Source organism: Sarcophilus harrisii, chromosome 6 (assembly GCF_902635505.1).
Source record: "Sarcophilus harrisii chromosome 6, mSarHar1.11, whole genome shotgun sequence".
Lineage (NCBI taxonomy): Eukaryota > Metazoa > Chordata > Mammalia > Dasyuromorphia > Dasyuridae > Sarcophilus > Sarcophilus harrisii.
This window is the reverse complement of record NC_045431.1, coordinates 229103767-229122754: the sequence shown is the minus strand read 5'-3', so window position 1 is coordinate 229122754 and position 18988 is coordinate 229103767. Positions and strand designations below refer to the sequence as shown.

The 18988-nt window shown below is 44.6% G+C and overlaps 1 protein-coding gene across 2 annotated transcripts in view; it reads right to left on the bottom strand.

Moving 5' to 3' along the window:
* Positions 1 to 18988, bottom strand: part of TTC17 (tetratricopeptide repeat domain 17) — a 106640-nt gene that overhangs the window by 1539 nt on the left and 86113 nt on the right. For both annotated transcript variants that reach the window (XM_031941354.1, XM_031941355.1), the window contains 7 exons: positions 15536 to 15795; positions 14894 to 15059; positions 5490 to 5610; positions 4134 to 4293; positions 3339 to 3422; positions 2478 to 2597; positions 190 to 333 (listed from right to left, as the gene is read on the bottom strand). In XM_031941354.1, the coding sequence (XP_031797214.1) occupies positions 190 to 333; positions 2478 to 2597; positions 3339 to 3422; positions 4134 to 4293; positions 5490 to 5610; positions 14894 to 15059; positions 15536 to 15795 (1055 nt within the window). The remainder of the gene's footprint in view (positions 1 to 189; positions 334 to 2477; positions 2598 to 3338; positions 3423 to 4133; positions 4294 to 5489; positions 5611 to 14893; positions 15060 to 15535; positions 15796 to 18988) is intronic.

Below are 18988 nucleotides of genomic sequence, written 5' to 3'. Positions count from 1 at the left end.
TGTCTGAAATGGGGAGCGCCCCTCTGCCCACCTCCCTTCCACCACCCAGGGACGGGTCGCCTTGCCCTGCTGGGACACACACCCTGGCGCTGGGAGGGGCCTCTTGGGTGACTTCGCTTTACACGGGAAGACAATGACTTGGGGAGCCGGACTGCCGGAGTCAGGCCCCTTCGCGCCCCTGCCACTCACCATGGCCACGTAGACATTGGCGAGGGTGAAGTGGTTCACAACAAAGTGCGGCGCGATCTCCACGGCCATGGTGGCCACCACGATGGCGTCCTGCCAGAGCCGGGCGTTGTGCAGGATGTTGGCCAGGCTGATCAGGGGCACATCCTGGCAGAGAGGGGAAGGAAGTATGCCATGGCTACCCACGCCCCCCGAGCCCTCAGAGGCATCTCTATGTGGCTCCACCTGCCCAGCTCCGGGGGCTGCATGCGAGTTACTCGTCATGGTGGCCCCCGCCATGTGCTGGGGGACCAGCTGAGGAGGAGGAGAGAGTGAGGCTTCCCACCGACTCGAGAAGAGTTCCCATCAGGACACAGGAGGGGCTCGCACCCCCTCGGGCCCACTCTGGGGAGTCAGAAACGCCGCATCGGGTGAGGGAGACAGAGCTGGTGGAGACTAGTGTGCTACGTTAAAACCGCCACCGCAACTCCATCTGACATCTATGGGCCATTTGGTGAAGCGGTCCCGGCTGCCTGCTCTGATTTTTACTCTCCTTCCCGATGGTTGCTGGACTTAAGGAAGGGCACAAAGCGACTCCCCTCCCCTTCCTCTCAGTGTCCCCCAGAGCAGGTGTCTCAGTTCCTACATCCCGAGCCCCTCCCCGCCCACCAAATTCTGTGCAAGAACCAACGCCCAAGTTCCTTGGCTACAGAGAACCTCAGGCCCAATCTGTCTGCAAGCGCATCATCGCTAAGTAAACTGTCTGGATGCAAGGAGCCGGTGGTGGGCATCTTCTTCATTACACCACACAGTCCCAGAAGGCCGCAGGGGCTGCACACACTGACCTGTTTCTTAGTGCCTAGCACATAGTAGGTCCTCACAATACACGTTTGTCGATTATCGAGGGAAGTGGTGCGAGAGCAAGGGGGAGAGCGACTGAACCTGGGCAGGATCCGCCTCCTGAGCTGGCGCTGGTATGTGTGGGACAAGGTGTGGTGAAGCTGGAAGTCAGCTCTAGCCTGGCTCTAAATATATACAGATGTAAATGTATATGTGTGTATGTGTATGTGTGTGTGTGTGTGTGTATATATATATATATATATATATATGTGTGTGTGTGTGTATATATAAATATAAATGTGTGTATATGTGAATATATGTATGTAGGTATGTATTTGCGCATATAAATATATGTATATGTGTGCATATATCTGTATGTATGTATATATAAATATATCTGTATGTATGTGTGTATATCTGTATCTAAATTTCTGAATTCAAGCAGATGAGCTTGGTCCTGGTTTCCATACCAAGTAATGTCACTGATAGTCATTAGTCCGTTGAATAAGTACTAACTGAACCCTGTTGTACGCCAGGAGACACGGGTACAGAACTGGAGGGACCAGGGACACATATTGTGTGACCTCCCCCATTTCTCGGATGATGACGCTGGGGTCTGGAGGGTCCTGCAGCCGCAAGTCCTGGGGGCTGGTCCTGAACCCTGGCGGATGTCTCCAGCCAGAGCCGAAGAGAGCTGCCGATGGCAGACAGAGAATCGCTTTTGCCCTTCAGCGAGTCTACGGCTATGTCATACAAGGCAGAGGCTCCCGGAACAAAGCGAATCTCCCGCTCATCTACCTGACCCCGACCAATGGGAGTAGGCCCACGCCAGGACCGGCTCTGGGGTATGTGTGCTGGACAATAATGGACCCTTAGGGGTCTGGGGAAAAAGCCAGAGTGGCTTCCCGGGGCGCAGGGGACACAGGGTCTCGCTGCTCTGCCAATGTTTGAGCGCATCCAAGTATAATGGGTCATGTCTCTCGGAGAGATGTTTTCTGCTTCCGGGCACAGGGAAGGCTGAAAAAGAGGCTAACGGACTGTGTGCAGGGGACCCACACGCTACGCTCACGGGGGTCAGAGCCCAGCTTGTCCAATCCCCTCAGAAAGCCAAGGTGGCTATTTGCCCAAAGTTGTGTCAGGCCAAAAGGTGAATGAAGGTGAGATTTGAATCTGGGTTTTCTTGACTCCAAAGCCATTACTCTTTTCCATTTCATTGGTGAAGGGAGTTTTACATTGAGGGAGTAACTCTTATAGGTGAATTCACAGGCCTGGAAGGTAGAAACTCCTTCCTGTCCCCCACCCCCAACAAGAGAAATTCCAAGCGAGAAAAGTAAAAAATTAGTACACACACTCTCAGTCACACACACACTCATACACACACACACACACACTCTCAGTCACAATCACACCCCCCCCCAGTCCATGACTTTAAGAACCAGGACCCGGGGAGTTGCCCCACGGGGTGCACTCACCTTCATATGATGTGGGGCGTAATGGAGGGCCTGCCTCAGACAGTCGATGGCCTTCTTCCCTTGGCCTTTCACTCGCCAGTAGAGAGCCGCCATGCTGGAAAGGACCCAGGAGGTCTGGTTCTGAAAGGGAAGGTTGGCAGAAGCTGACACCTCCTGGGACACTCCCCGCACTGACCACGCCCACAGGCTCTGCGTTTTACGGGGGGCGCAGGTCTGGGGGTCGTGCTACGAGGTCCCAGGCCGCAGCTCCCTGGCTGCCTTCAGCCGTGAGCCTGGCAGGCCATCGAGCCCCTGAAAGCCTCCGGCCTCTGCCTGCTGTGGATGTTAAAGATTTCAGAGAGAAAACAAGAGCTTTACAGTTGCCATCCCCCCGCCTAATGATGCGTGGGTAAAGAGGGTCTCCTTGCCTCCACAAAGTACAGTTACCCCCAGACTGGGGGTTCTTTATGCTTTGTGTGTGTCACGGACCCTTCTGCTAAATTAGCCCATGAACTTCTCCTCAGAAGAATGTTTTTAAATGCATAATATGAAATATGTAATATTACAAACTCAACTAATTAAACTAAATAGTTATCAAAGTATATATTAAGAACCCCCCAACACATTCACAGAGCCTGGATAAGAACCACACTCTTTTCTCTCTCTCTCTCCCCCTCCCACAGAAAGTGCCTGTTCTAGGAAAAACAAAAAAGGGGCTCAGGGAGGGGGTCACAATCCAAGGTCTCGGGGATAAGAGAAAAGAGGTTTTTGACTTCTGAGTTGAGTTAACTGACATCCCCCTTCCAGCCCCGGGACCCCTTGGTGGCTGCTTCCCGGTGGGGGAGTCGGAGGCCCCGAGCCCAGCCCCAGCCGGTGACCCACCTTTTCCAAGACTTTGGCAATCCGAGTGCCAATCTGCTCAAATGACTGCTGGGGGTACTTGTCTTTGCCAAGATTCTGTAGCACCTGGAAGGGGGAGAGACAGATGGGGCGTTAGAGGAAGGGAAATGGGAAAGGGATGTAAAAGCCCCGTGATCCCAGCAGGGAAAAACCGGTGGAAAAGGCCCAGAAGTAGAGACGGAGGTTGGGGTCCAAGGAATCTGGATTCGAATCCTGGCTCTACTACTTAGAAGCTGTGTGACCTCAGTTGCAGGAGCCTCGTTAGAAAGTGAGCTCCTACTTTTCCATCTGGGCCCTGAGGGCTTCGCACTATATCTCTTCACCTGCTGCATGCGCTCATTCGTTCTTTCAGACCAACAGTAAGTAAGTATTACAGGGTCCCAGGCAAGGCTTACAGAGGCTGGCTTATGTGGTTTTGCTTGGCCAGAAGTGCCCACAGCAGGGCTCCTTGTGCCAGGCTCCTCATTGCCAGGTTCCCCACCACCAGGCTCCCCACTGCCAGGTTCCCCATCTTTGGGCTCCTCACCGCCAGGCTCCCCACCTTTGGGCACCCCACCACCAGGCTCCCCACTGCTGGGCTCCCCATCTTTGGGCTCTCCCCCACTGCCTTGGCCAATGGCTGGGTTGGGGCTCACCAGCCTTGCCCAGCCGGGCACTGGCAGAGACAAATGGGGCCTGAAACAGGCCAGGGCTTCACGAGCCCCATGGCGGGAGCCTCCGAAGGGGAGGCCAGAGGCTCCCTGAGCTCGCTCCCAAGTGCCCCCCGGGCCGGCTCACCTCCTTCAGCTGGCTCTCGCCCGTGTAGTGCAGGCTGGCCCGGTTGGCCACCCCGTGCAGGTGGTCCAGGGTGTGCATGCTGGCGGGAAGGTTGCTGTTGCAGAGCGGCTCCATGGCTGGCTCCTGCAGCTGCGTGGCAAAGTCTATGTGCTCTGTGATACTGAAATGGAGAAAACGCAGTGAGCCGTGGGGGCAAGGTGTCCGCCACTCAACCGAGAAGCCCTGATTAAACACCCGCTGTATACTGGGCACTATGCTGACATTGGGGCTACAGATAAGAGCCGACATTCTCCTGGGGCGGCGGGGAGACAACGTGAAGGCGGAATGGCTGGGAGATCCTCAGGGAGAAAGCACCAGACGCCTGGAACTGGGAAAGGCTCCCCGCGGAGGGGGCGTCTGAGCTGTCTTGGGGGAAGCCAGGGACTCGCCAAGAATAGGTTAGGAGGAGAATGAAAGCAGCCGGAGTTCTCAGCTTTGGTGACGATTCCCAGTGTTATTTTCAGGCTTCAGGGGAGTCTTCAATGAGCTCCTTTCCCTTCCAGCCCTTCATCTTTATGCTGGAGCCAGTGAATGGGGATGTAAGCGTAAGGGGCGGCCGGGGAGTGCCGAGCCTGCAGGTAGGAAGGCTCCCATTCGTGAGTTCAAGTCTGGACTCAGGCTTTTGGGGGAGTTGCTTCCCCCTGTCTGCCTCAGTTTCCTGATCTGTAAAAGGAGCTGGAGAAGGAAATGGCCAACCTCTCCAGGGTCTGCCAAGAACAGAACTGCCCCAGTGTAGTCCTTCCCCTTCTAGACTTATTTCCTTCACGAGTCGACTCCTTCTGAGGGAGCTCTCTCTAGTCTCCCCAGCCATGTATGTCCGTGTACCCACCATTAAAGCTCCCCGAGGGTAAGTCCTGCTTTTGGGGCTCCCCTCCGTAACTGGGCACCGGGCGGCGTCTGGCACAAGGAAGGGCCAGGGCCCGCTTGCCGAGTGGGATCCCCCGCGCCAGCCTGGAGGCTGCCCCCGGCCAGATGAATGCACAGACACGTTTCTAGCTTTAGAAACGATGGGGTGAGCACTCAAATAATGAAATACACTTTGTAGATCAGTGAGCAGGAGGTTTTGGAACAGTGTCTGCTGTTCTACCCACTGCCTTCAGTCAGCAAAAAAGTGTCTGGCCCGGTGCCTCCTCCAAGGTAGGACCTGCCCTTCAGGGAAGTTTCTCTGTTACTTCAGGGAGGACTGAGAGGAGCCGGGAGAGAAAGGGCTGGGATTGCACCTGGAGATCACAGGCCATCCTGGGCTGGGGATGGAGCATCCCCAGGGAGCACGGCTGTCCCCAGGGCCACAGGCGGCCGTCCCACGGTGATACTCACTCTATGTTCTTGGCTGAGACTGCGAGCCAGGTGCTGGCCACAGTGGTGAGCTCCACACGGCGGAGCTTGACGCACTCGTCAGGGCTGGGCCAGCCCAGGCTCTCGTAGTCCCGCTTTTTTCCTGGAGGACACAAGGAGACAAGTCAAGACCTCTCTCAAGGAGTGGAGCTGGAGGGTGGGCCGAGCCTCGGGGACGGTCTAGACCCAGTCGTGGGTGTGGAAGGGAAGGATCTTCGAGATCTCCAGCAGCCTTCGAGTCAAGCAAGGCGGGCGGGAAAGCCCGGATTTTCCTGGATTTGATCTCGTGCATCCTCACCAAGTATCACTTAGTCAATAACCTTTAAGCCAATTATATAATTATATATATTTTACATATTATATATATATGTGTGTATATATTTTATATATATGTGTATAAATATTATATATGTATGTGTATGTGTGTGTGTGTGTATATATATATATATATATATATATATATATATATATATATTTAATTTCCTAAGTACAATGTTCTCACAAAGTTCTAACATGATAAATAAAGCATGTTCCCTGCTTTCCATGGGTCTATATTATAGTGGGCAGTGGTGATGTGTCCAGATCAGAATATTAGTGCACACCGTAGGAGGAATCTGTGTGTTATGAGACAGGAGGAAGATGTAACCGATGCAGCCCATAACACCGGAAGAGTTATTTTGTTCCACCTTTTATTCCTCAGATATGGGAACCAAGGCCCAGAGATCACAGAGGAATAATAAGAGGCAGAACAAGGATCTGAATCCAGGGCCTCCAAACCTAACTCCTCCTTTCGCCAGCTGAAGAATGAATCATATTTAAAACAAATCTAGCTTTGGCCACCGGAAGGTGTTTTTCTAAAGAAGTCTAGCAGAACAATGAGGAGGTAATGAAGCTTTTAAATGAAGAGTATGAATACCTCTCACTGGTGCCATTTTGGGAAGCCAGGGTATTTTCCATGGGTCACGGTCTGAACAAATAAAAGAATTAGGTATTTTTGGAATGGGATTCCAATGAAAAACCTGAAGGAATTTCAATGAGATGGGTGGGAAGCAGGATTTTGGCTTTGTGGAGTGGCTCATTTATTGGAAACAATTGTGAATATACCCATGTTGTTCCAGGAGGATGGGGCGGAGGAGACTAAATGGGAGCATGGGTAGGATTCGGACTTCATTAACTTTCCTAAAGTCCAAGTGTGACCTGCTTCTCCCATCCTCCCCCTGCCGTACTCTGGCGGTCGCCAGCTTGACCCTTAATGCCCAGCCTTCCAGTGCCCTGTCCCCTATGCCATGCTTCCTTGGCAGTGTGGAGAGAGGGCGAAGAAAGGGGATGGTTGGTGGTGACACGGAAGCCGCAGACCTGTGCGCCTGAAAGGGTGGTGATGTCCCGGACAAAAAGAAGGCAATTCAGAGAGGGATGGAGTCTGGGGAAAGATACTGAGCTGGGTTTGGGTGTGCTCATGTGTGATACCTGTGGGACATTCAGCTGAGTAGCTGGGAAGTGGTGGGAGGCAAGATAGTACCGGATCCTAGAGTTGGAATGTGTGGGTTCAATTCCTCCTATTCCCACAGGACCTTGGCAAGTTAAATTGCCTCGGTCTCAGTTTCCTCATCTGTAAAATGATAGGTTGGGATGTGGATGGATTTTGGTTCCTTCCATCTGTGTCTATAATAATATATTTATTAATTATAATATAATATAATATAATAATAAATTATAATAATATAAATAAGATGTGTGACTGATGTCAGCTAAGAGATGAGACCTGGAACTGTAGATTTTAGAGCCATAAGATGAGAATCTAACCCATGGGAACTGAGGAGAGGGGCCTGGCCACCCATGGGGCATAGCCCTGCATGTTAGGGTTCACACATGAATGGTGATCCTGGAGACCTAAGAGAGACCAGTATCGAATAATGCTGAACAAACAAGGAGGAAGCTAAGGAAAGGCCAGTGGATTTAGCCAGCATGGCTCTTATTCATCAGTACGCCTCTTATAATGTGGTGTGTAAGCAGAATGCAGTTTTCTGGACATGGTCCATCCAGCAGAGAGTACCAGAGAGCCACTAAATCCCTTGGTCTACACTGGAGTTCTTCATTTTTTCTGTGTCATGGATTCTTTGGGAAGTTTGGTAAAATCTACCTCAGCATAATGTTTTACAGTAGCTGAATAAAATGCTAAACTTTGTTAGAGGCGAGTGAAAATGAAGATGTAACTTCTTCCCATCCAGTTTCATGGGACAAGAGTTTTATGATGGAAGTTTTATTATTTTTAGAAAACTCTATCATAACTTTGGCTCATATAGAGTTTGTGATCATCTAAAATTTTCAGGTCTTTATTATATGAACTTTTGTAAATTCGGTTCTCCTATATCTTGTGGCAGCTCTCACTCTCTCTCTCTCTCTCTCTTTTCTCCCTTCCATCCCCCTCATATATACACTCATTCATTTATTGTCAGCCATCAATAAAAGAATAACTATAATTTTACGGGAAGTAAATAATATCTATATTGACATTCTCACTGTAAATGAGTCCAGAAAACATAACAAGGCTACAGTTTAACTGAAAAGACAGATCAAGGTTCTTCATTCATTGAAGAGTTGGAAGGAATGCCTTCATGTTTTGCTTAAAGGTAATAAGAAATATTATTTCATGGGGGTATTTGAGCATTTTTCCTTGCAGGGCTCATAATGCACAGGTGAATGCAGAGGGCAGACCTAGTTTTACTTTTCTAAAAAATCTCAGGCTTAGTAGTGTTTCTGACATAGTAAGCACTTGATGCTTGATGACTGAGTGATAAGCAAATGGACCATCACAAAGAAAATATTTGCTTGCCTACCAACATTTGCCACAAAGGATGAAGAAGTTGAGAGATTTTTATGAATACCTGAAGAAAATTCTACTAATGACCCACATTTATTGATATTTGGTGACTTCTATGTTCAAGATGAGTATGGGGAAGACGGCAACAAATACTCTGGAAAATCTGGTTTGGAGTTTAAAAATGAAGGAGAAAAGATTCAAAAGCCTCATGATTTCATATTATGAATATTAAATGTTAATGTGGTTTTCTTTTTTTCTTGCTAGTTTAATTCTGTAAAATTTTTTTAAAATTACATATTTTATCCCTCCCAATTACATGTAAAGATAATTCTAATGTGATTTAAAAAAAATTTTAAATTTCAAATTTTCTCCCTCCTTCTTTTTAGATATTAAGCAATTTGATAGAGGTTATACAGAACATGCCCTTTAATAAGAGCATTTAAAGATACTGAACTTGACAGGCACTGGATAGCATCATAAAAAATGGAAGCTGACTATCAACCAACAGGAAACCGCAAATTATTAACAGAAGTCATTTCAAAATCAATTGCCTCTGTGCAATCACTCTTAACTACATAGGAAATGGTTACCATTCTGTGGACTGGAATGGGCAGTACTGGGGAGTTTTTATAATAGGGTCTGAAAATTAACATATCTTCTACAGAAGAAATACTTTGTCTTGTATACAGACACAAACATATGTGTATGTATGTACATATACATGTGTGTATGTATACATTTGTGTAACTATTTTTCAAATAAAAGAGGGAGTACGATATAATGGACAGAGAGCTAGTATGGGAGCTGGGGGAAAGGGGAAGGTAAGGGATCAAGGAGAACAGAAATAATCCCAGAAGACCTCCTGGAAATAGCCATAAATGATCCTGTGAGTGGATGGCTTTTGGAGCTAAGGCTTGAAGTCTGGTTTCACAGATTTTAATGGAATCAGTCTCTGAAACGTACCAGACAGGTGGTCATCTTGCTCTAGCTTGAAGCCTTCTCAATATGGGGAAGGAGGGGTGAGACTGGAGATACATTACCTTTGGAGGTAATAAGTTCCATGTTCCCATAGCTCTAATTTTTAGGGAGTTTTTCTTAATATCGAGTCTAAATGTTTCTCTGAAACTTTTACTCATTCTATAATTATTCCTTGTTCTGCTCTGTGAGATGAAGCAGGACAAAAATAATTCTTTCCCCCACATGAAAACTCACATTTGGTGTGATTCCCCTTCAAGTTTTCTTTTCTCCAAACAAAACAATACTGATTTCCTTTGATTAATCCTCATATGAAATGATATTGGGATTTTGTGTATTCTGTTCTTGGCCCTCTGATCCATTTCTAGCTTGTGGTTGTATTTCCTTAAAATTCAGGACCACCCAGAACTTCACACGATACTCTAGATATGCTCTGACCAGGGCAAAAAAACAGCAAGGCCCTCACTTGTCTTATTCTAGACATGCCCAAGATAAGTTTCTATGCAACACTAAAGAAAGAAAAGATATGGCCTATAATTTCAACTATCACAACCTGACCTATCATGTTTCAATCAAAACATGAGAAACGGATTGAGAAATGGATGCCATCAAAGATTATAACAGTTTTAAAAAGAAGTTTAATTGATGTATATCAGTTGCTATAATAAGAAAACCTAGAGCTTAGAAATCGCCTTGGTCAGTAAATAATGGATTTCCTTGCCAAGCAGAGAGAGATGGCAGCCAAATGTAAAACTAGTTTAGAATATAACCTCCTTTTACAGAGCAGAATGAGAGAAGATTGTGAACTGTACTGGCTTGCAAAACAGCAGAAAATGGTGGAAGGAAGAATATGCTTAGTGAAAGCTTGGGGAAAGGTATAACCAAATAAAATCATCCCTCAAACATTTAAGGATAGAACAAGAAGGATAACAAAAAAGACCTAAAATAGAAAAGATCTGCAGAAATTTCTATCATAAACTCTTTTTGTCATCAGGGACAGTAAAGTTACCAATTTTTTAATCTATCATCATAGTCCTGAAAATGCTGAAAAAGTAGAAATGAAAAAAAAATCATGAGATTATAATTTCTGTTTAAAATACTTAAAAATATTGGTATAAATGGATTTTTCCTTAAATTGATGACCGTCAATTGGGGAAATGACTGAATAAGTTGTGGTATATGATTGTGATATACTGTGGTATAAGAAATGATGAGCGCAATGAGTTTTAGAAAAACACAGAAAGACTTGCAAGACAATGAAAAGCAAAATGTACAACCATTGTATACATTATATACACTGTATTGTATACATTAATAGCAATATGATTTTTAAAATGATTTTAAGTGAATAAGTTATTTTATCTATTATAAATACCCAAATTTACTGTAAAGGATACATGAAGAACTATCTGTATGCAGAGAGGGTACTGATAAATATTAGTATGTAAAGAAAATTTTTACACACACACATATATACATACATATTTTTACATACATATACACAAATGTACACATACACACACATACAATTTATTTCTAATGATAGTTATGAGAGGGGAAGGAGAAAGAAAAAGGAAACTAAAGCAATTTACATGATAATTTTGTTAAATATTTGAAAGGAATACTAAGTTGTGCATAACAGTTTGGTAGTTTCCTGTATAATTATCTCTTTTAAAAATTATACTCTGTAATGGAAATGCTTACTTTATTCCATGAATTAAAATTTTAAAAATTTAAAAATTTTAAAAGGTGCTTTTTTTGAATCTAAGTGTAAGACATAAATTTCTACTAAATTGTCTTACTAGATTCATCTTACTGTTTTTGCCTACTAAAATCCTTTGGAGCCTGATTTGGTTACTCAATGTGTTAGCTATTCCTACCCACTTCTTATCTTCTGCAAATCTGATAAACATGCCATTTATACTTTTACCCAAGTCACTGCTAAAGTTTAATTATTAATCAGCACAGGGCCAACGACAAATTCGTGCCACACTCTGCCTCCTTCTAAGTTGACTTTAAGTCATTAATAATTATTCTGTGGGGGGGTCTAATCATCCCACTAACTTTGGTTCCCATGGTTTGGTAACCATCTATTATACATCCCTCCATATTTTCCATGAGGACTTTCTGTCAAATACTTTACTAAGATCTAATTATGATTTAGCTATACCAGTTTCCAGTTAAAAACCATCAAAAAAGGAAAAATAGGTTAGTCCAGCATGCCTGTTCTTGGTAAAGCCAGGCTGGTTCTTTGGGATTTGTTTCCTTTTCTAGATGCTAATCAATCACATGTTCAATAACACAATCTAGAATTTTGCCAGCAATCCAAGTCAAGCTCACTAGCTTGGTTTCTATTCTCTTCCTTTGTTTTTTTTTTAAATAAAAATTGAGACATTTATCCTTCTCCAGTATGATGCCATTTCTCTTATTCTCTATATTCTTTAAAAGATCATTGATGATAGTTCCATATCTGCTGGTTATTTCAGGACCCTATAATGCAATTCCTTTGGACCTTGTGGTCTGAACTCATAAGGTGTGTGTTTATTAGATTTCCTTCTTATCCTTGGTAAGAATCTACTATTCCAATATTTTAACTTCAACTGGGAAATACATATCTCATGTTCAGACTCCATATCTGTAATCAGTTAGTCATGTTCCAGATTTTCATTTTTCTTTTAAAGCCTTTGTTTTCTACTGATGGAAATGATGAAGCCAACTGTGTCCCTTAAAGTCCTTAAGTTTCTGATGCAAAAATTCCCTTTAATTTTGCTTTCTACATTTCGTCTGATGGCATTGCTTACTATGTACTGGAAAATAACAGACCTTTCTATGGTTAATATCAGGCTGACTATCAGTCAATTGCCTCAGTGCTCTCCAACACTGAGGTCATCAAATACGACTATAATTTTTCTTCTTCTAATCCTTAAAAATGATCGCCCTCCTGATAGGAAAATGTTCACTGAATTTTAGAGTGGGTGGTTAACTGGAAGCTATATGTCCTTTCTGTTCTCTTCAGTTTTGGAGTTATTTTAATAATCCCACTTGTTCTTGAAAACAAAATTTTCACTAAGAGTCTACTCATGGAAGGCTATTGAAATCTAAAGTCAAAAGTTTAGAATCCTGAGCACCAGGATTTTTAACAGCACACTGGACATTCAGTGATAAAGCCAGGTTTTGTGTGTTGCTTTTGTAAGTTGTAAGGGAAAGGGAAATAAATGTAAAGTCTATTATGTTCATAATTTAAAAAATAAATATTCTCAGCTTTGTGAATTCTGTTCATTTGAAAAATGAGTTTTCTATGTTCTTCATCCAAGTCCCTGGTTAAAATTTTAGAGAAGATAACAGAGCTGTCAAGTATAAAGCTCTGTGGAATACTATTGGCCATCTCCCTCCTGGAGGAGGACCCTTATGGGTATGCTTGCTCTCCTAACTGCAAACTCCCTACTATCAGCAATAGCACATATTTTCAAGGGTGTCAGGAAATACTTTGTACAATGTCTTACTGAAATCAAGGTGTACAGCCGATGGCATTGGTATGTACAACAATTACAAAGTCCTAAACCAAGAGAAAAAAAATTAAAAATAGAGTTGGCTTGGCATGATTTATATAAAAAAAAGTTTTGATATTTTTATTCTTGTTCACCACACTCATAATCTGCTATTTTTTCTGGTTAAGAAAACTCTGGTAGAATGGACAGCAGTCCATCAGCATATTTTCTTACTTCTCTACTCCTTCCTACTTTTCTAGGGGGAGAAGGCTGATACAGTTCATTGTCTGTCCTACAATAGTACAGATAAAGATTAGAAATGACTCGTTTTAGTGAATTCACTGTAGATATTAATGATCACCCTTCCTTTTCTCCAAGTATTCCCAGTTACTCATCTTTTCTTCTTTGAAGAGATCATTGCCCAGTTTACCAATCTGTAGTTTCTATCTTTCCCATCTTCCATTCATCATGATTTTTCAACCAATGGTGATTTCACTGGCACACTTATTTCTGAATGTCCTAAAATGTATTCATTTGGGCTAAGAGACTTGAATTCATTAAACCTAGTTTGATGCTTTTAAAAATTATCCATTCCTCTATTTTTGCTTTCAAATTCATCTTAATGATACATTCTTTCTAGTCTAAATAACTTCTTCTTAGACAGAAAAAGTGGAATTAAATTTGGATTTTATATTCAATCATTTTCCTCAAAGGGTGAGGTTATCTTTCTCTTGCTTTTAACTTAGTGAAATTGTTTCTGTTTTGGCCAGAAATACTGAGGGTCTTCTCCTTGAGTCTATTATTTTTTTCTTAATAGGTAAAAGAGGCCATTTTCTGCCTTATTTCTTCCCTAACCTTAATCACTGAATGGGTGTTGCCTCAGTCAAACTGAGACCTGTTAAAGCCCTTGGTCTCCCTGATATCATGGTCCTCTTGGAGAATGTAGAACAAACTATAATAACTACCGTGCAAACATTGAGCTGGCATTCCCAACTCACTCCATCTCCTCATTCCTTTTTTATTGTGTTTTTGGCATCCCTTTCCTTTCCAAAACCATTGGTACAAATACACATCATCCTTTTATATTTGTTCTTGGACGTCACTCCTTTATACTTGTTCTTGTCACCTAGTAGAGTAGAAAATGACCTATTGTGGCTATTAGGAGATCTAATCTCCCTTTTCTCACTAACTAGCTCCACAACAATTCATCTAATCTCTCTGCTTATCGATCTACTCATTCACAAAGAAAAAAAGGGTTGACCTGGACAATCTCCTTCTTGGTATACAGTTCTTTGATTGTATCATCATCTTTCCAGCTTTTGAGCTCCATTCCCCCTACCCTTAATCTGAGTTCTTCACTTTCCTATATATTCATACTGTCATTATCAGACGCATAAAACAATGTTTCTTTCCCCTGCCAAATAGAGTATTTCCAAGTAAAACACAAAATATAATGGAATTTGATGGTATTAAATCTAATTTTGAAAGACAAAGATAATTTTTTTTTAAGGCAACTCTATCATAGGATCCCTGGTTTAAGGATGAGTGAGACTCCCCCGTTTCTCCTTCCTTAATTCTAATGCCTTCCCTCTGTTCATTACCTTCCATTTACCCTGTTTGTACAGAGATCCTACATATTGTTTCTTCCATTAGAGTGTAAGTCCCCTGAGGACAGGGAGTCTGCCTTTCTTTGTATTCCCAGCAATTAGTGTATTGCCTGACTTGGGGTAGGTACTTAATGTTTGCTGAGTGATAGATTTGAAAAAGTAGAGAATACAAGAAAAGGCATTATTTCAGGTTGTGGGAACAACATGAACATAATCTGGAGGAATGGGAAAAAACATAGCACTTAATGGGAAAAGAAAGTCAATTTGTCTTGAGGTCCAAGAGAAAGTGGATGCAAAACTCAGCCAAACAATAAAATGGTGAAAATGTTTGTAGATACAGAACTGAATTTATTTTTTAAAATCTTGGTTGTCTGCTCAGTTACAGAAAAAGAAATAACGCTTGTTCTCATAGCCTGAAATCTTTCTGCGATGGCTGATTTGGACAATACAGATGACAGATGATACCCGAGTCCTAAAGAATGTAGATATTTTTACCTTGTGGTCCAGGGGCCGGTATCTTGGGGCCACTAATTTCCAGAGTCTTTTGAAAATGGCGCTCATTTTCTGCTTGAATCTGCTCCTCGTTGTTTTTCCCAGAGGGTTCCTGAGTATCCGAGCTTTCTACTTTGGGTTTCTTTAAACGTTTGACCTGGAATGTGATCTGAGAAGGGAAAACATAAGGAAGAATGAAATCGAGGCCTTGGAGTCTCATGGATGATGGACACCTGACCTTCGAATAACTACCGAATGCAGGACGCTTGGGCAGTAAAGCAAGGTCTGTGAATCTGAATAACCGTCCGCTGTTTACTTCACTGAGACAACTCAATAGAGAACATTCCCTCAAATGATGCAAAAGTCAAAAGTAGTAATGGCCTGACTAGTTATCTACAATCTTCATTCAAGTTAGCCCAAGTCCAAATTTCATCAGGGTGCTGTGGCTTCTGACAAAACCATGTCCAAGAGAATGGGGAAAGGCTCAGAGGATGCTATCAAGAACACAGCTGCCCTTGACCTAATGGCCAACTGGAAAGTTAATTCTATTTTAAACACAAGGGGGTCACCCCCCCAATCTCAAACCCTACGCATCAGCCACCCCAAACCAGTCCCGTGCATTTGGCCCCCGAGTCAGTTGCTTACCCATTCTGTCTCATCATCATCATCATCTCCACAATCACCGAAGCAGGAGGAGCTGGCCACTCCATCTTGAAGGCCTTTCTTTAGGACCCGTATCCCCTGCAAGTCCATCCGTCGCCCTTTGACTTCCAGCGCTCCTTCAAAGGCTTCGAGAGGCCACGCGTTTTCAAATTCATCCACCAGAGCCAACATCTCTTCTGACATCTGGGCGTCGCTCAGACTCTCCAAACCATCAGAATCATTGCTTTCTGCAACCACTGTACCTGAAACCCAAAGGCCGGCAGGTTATTGCCCAAGTGGACAATGCTTGACAAGTCTCTCTAGCCCGCGCCCAAGGGCTGGTGCTTGGTTCTGCTGGGCTGCTGAGGGACCGCTGACCGATACCGTCTTACACCGCGCTGGGGCGTGGGCGGCAGCACTTCTCATTGAGGGGGTGAGAGCCCTGGGCACAAGTTCGGTTCCTGTGTGGGTTGTTCAGCTTTGCTCTGTTCTATAGCCACAGTCCAAAATGCTGACCTTGTAAACATATGCTATTAATTAGGGGGCTTGGAGGAGGAAAGAGGAAGGGGAAGATGGGATAGGGGAGAGAAAGGGGAAGATAGGATAGGGGAGAGGAAGGGGAAGATGGAAGAGGAAGAGGGAGGGAAGGAAGAAGGGAAGGAGGAAGGAAAGGAGGGAGAGAGAAAGAGAGACAAAGATAAGGAGACAGAAAAGAGTGAAAGACAGAGAGAGAGAAAGATAAGGAGACAGAGAAACAGAGAGACAGACAGACAAGGAGACAGAGACAGAGTGAGTGAGAGAGAGAATGAAAATGTATTACTTTAAAGACATCCTAACAAAATGGAAGAAAAATAACTTGAAACCTTATTGATGATGGATTTAGATAAGAAGGTGATCATTTGCTTATTTAAATGGAAAAACTGTCCTGTGATCCCTCCTCATGGGATGGAGGTCCCCTGGGTTTCCAAAAGCAACGCTGGCAGCGCTCCAAGCGCTCCAGCTCTGGCAAGCACGACTCTGACACATGGCATTCATATTGCACAGAAAGTCTCACAAATTGCTTTCTACACATTCCCCCATTTGATCCTCACAAGCCTGGGAAACAGGTACTATTATTATCTCCATTTTCCTGAGGAAGAAGCTAAGGGTCAGAGGGCTCCAATGATTTTCCCTAAAATCACAAATCATGGGGGTAATTGAATTTAGTCCTGTACCATGTATGCAATGAGACCACAGGTTCTACCAAGCTGGAGAGGCTTCCAGTGTGTGACTGGTAAGGTGTATTTATTAAATGCCTATTATGTGCCAGACACTTAATGTCTCCAGGAATATCTCAGACAGGTAACAGATGATAAATCTTCTCAAAGGAACAAAAGTCTGGCCATGGGGTGGCTGGAGGGGAACCATGCTGAAAGCCTTAAATTTGCCAGGGGGGATGTTGAGGGGGCTCTAGGAGTCGGGGTTACTGAGAGCTTGCCCCTGACTTCTAGCTGAGGAGCCAGAAGCCTTAAAATTCCTTCATTTCCATCTGGTTTTCCAGAGAAGTGGGAGGGGGCTCGGGCCCTGCAGCCGCTACCAGGTTTTGGAAATGCTCCTTCCTGGAGCCCTGGGAGCTGAGCTGGGAGGGCGACCACCCTGGGAGGCTGGCAAGGTGGCTGGCTTTTCCTCACAGAAGTGACTGGCTGGAGATACTGCTTTGCTGCAAAGAATCTTATTGCACTGGTTCCAAGAAGCTAAAGCTGCAGTGTGACCCTGTTGACTCTCAAAGTTACGGAAAAGAATGATCTTTTAGGGGCTGAAAGGTAGATTACTAAAAGACATGGCCGAAAACTTTGGGTCTGTCTATTTTTACTCAGCACCAAGAATCCCAATCTGACCCAGATTTAGGGAAGAGGGGGTCCCTTTAGCTCTGAAACAGCAGGGGGAGGGTGAGGAGCAGGGGATTTCTGGGGACAGATTTATGGTTGTGAGGAAGGGGCTTCCATCTCTGCCTTCCTTTGTCCAAGTCTGGAAGAGGCAGCGTGGCCAGGTGGGCAATCATCGGCATCAAGAGACATGGGATTGACACCAGATGTGCTGGAGGAGTGGGCCGTGCTCTGTCTAAGTATGTTCTTCTGCTTTCAAAGACGGAGAACATTTGCACTACTGAGTCCAGGCTGGATTAACTGAGTGGCAGGGAAGCAGACCGTACCCTGGGCCAAAGAGGTGAGCCTGATGAGCCTTATCCACCTGTTTGCCTCCTCTACCTGCGAGCTGGTCTAAGGGGAGCAGTTACAGGGCGGGTGCCATCCTGGCTGGTCCTGGGGGGAAGCAGCATCGGAGCGGCCATATGGCCGAGGTAGGGCGGCCGGGCTCTGTACCAGCCTCCTGGGGATCTCCAAGCACTCAAGCTTGCCTTGTTTCCCCCAGGTACCACGTACCTGAGCAGGTGCTGCTGGCTTCAGCCCTGCCCCAGTCTGTCCTGGCACAGGACGCTGAGACTGGGTGCCTCATTTGCCCTGGGGATTTCTAGAAACCACTGCCAAAAACAGTATCTAAATGGGAAAACTTTACAAATTATGTTTCTCTCCAAAATAGGGTGAGAGGAGGGTAAAATCCACCAGTAAGCATTTGGACCCTGGTTTACAGCTAACAGTGTTAAATGTTTTGAGAGGCAGCATAAAGCCCTGAATTTGTAATCAGAAAGTCACAGATACAAATTTTGCCATAATATTTGAACCCAGGTCCTCTGACTCCATAGATAGATCAGTCTTTTAGGGTAGAAGAGGAATTAGCAAAGAAAGAAGATATGGACTGGTCAGAAATTAAGAGAGCTACAAAAGTTGCAGCTTCAGAGAAACCAAATGGATTACTTTCTGGGAGTGGGGTTGCCAATTTTGTTTTTCCTGAAAAGCTGGGGAAGATAAAGGTTGATTAAAGCCTGATACATGTGACCAGGAGCTGATTTGGGGGGAATCCTTGCCACGTGGTTTCTGTCCCCAAAACTCTACCATAATGAAGTTGGTCACTCAAAGGTCCCCAAGGACAAAAGCATGGGTGAAGCTCACAGATTGAGGGAGTTTGGCTACAGAAAGGAAAGAGGGTGAATGACAGCTAAGGAGGAACTTGAATCAAGAGAAAGGGTGATTTTTTTGGCTTTTCTTTTTTAAGATGGAAAAGAACAAAACATGTTGGAAGTTTTGAAGAAGGGAAGACCGGGAAGGGCTCACGGGATCACAGATCTGGAGCTGATGGGATGGTACAGGCCATCTTTCTAATAACCTTATTTTACAAAGAAGGAAACCGAAGTCCATGGAAAGTTGAATGACATGTCCAGGATCTTGCAGTGATTGAGTTAGTAGTGGAGCCAGGGAAGAGGGGAAGCTGCAGCAGGGGAGGGAGGGAGGTGCCATCCCAGAGATGATGAGGGTCATGTAAAGACAGAGATCTCAGCTTCAGAGAGAAACCTTCCTTCTC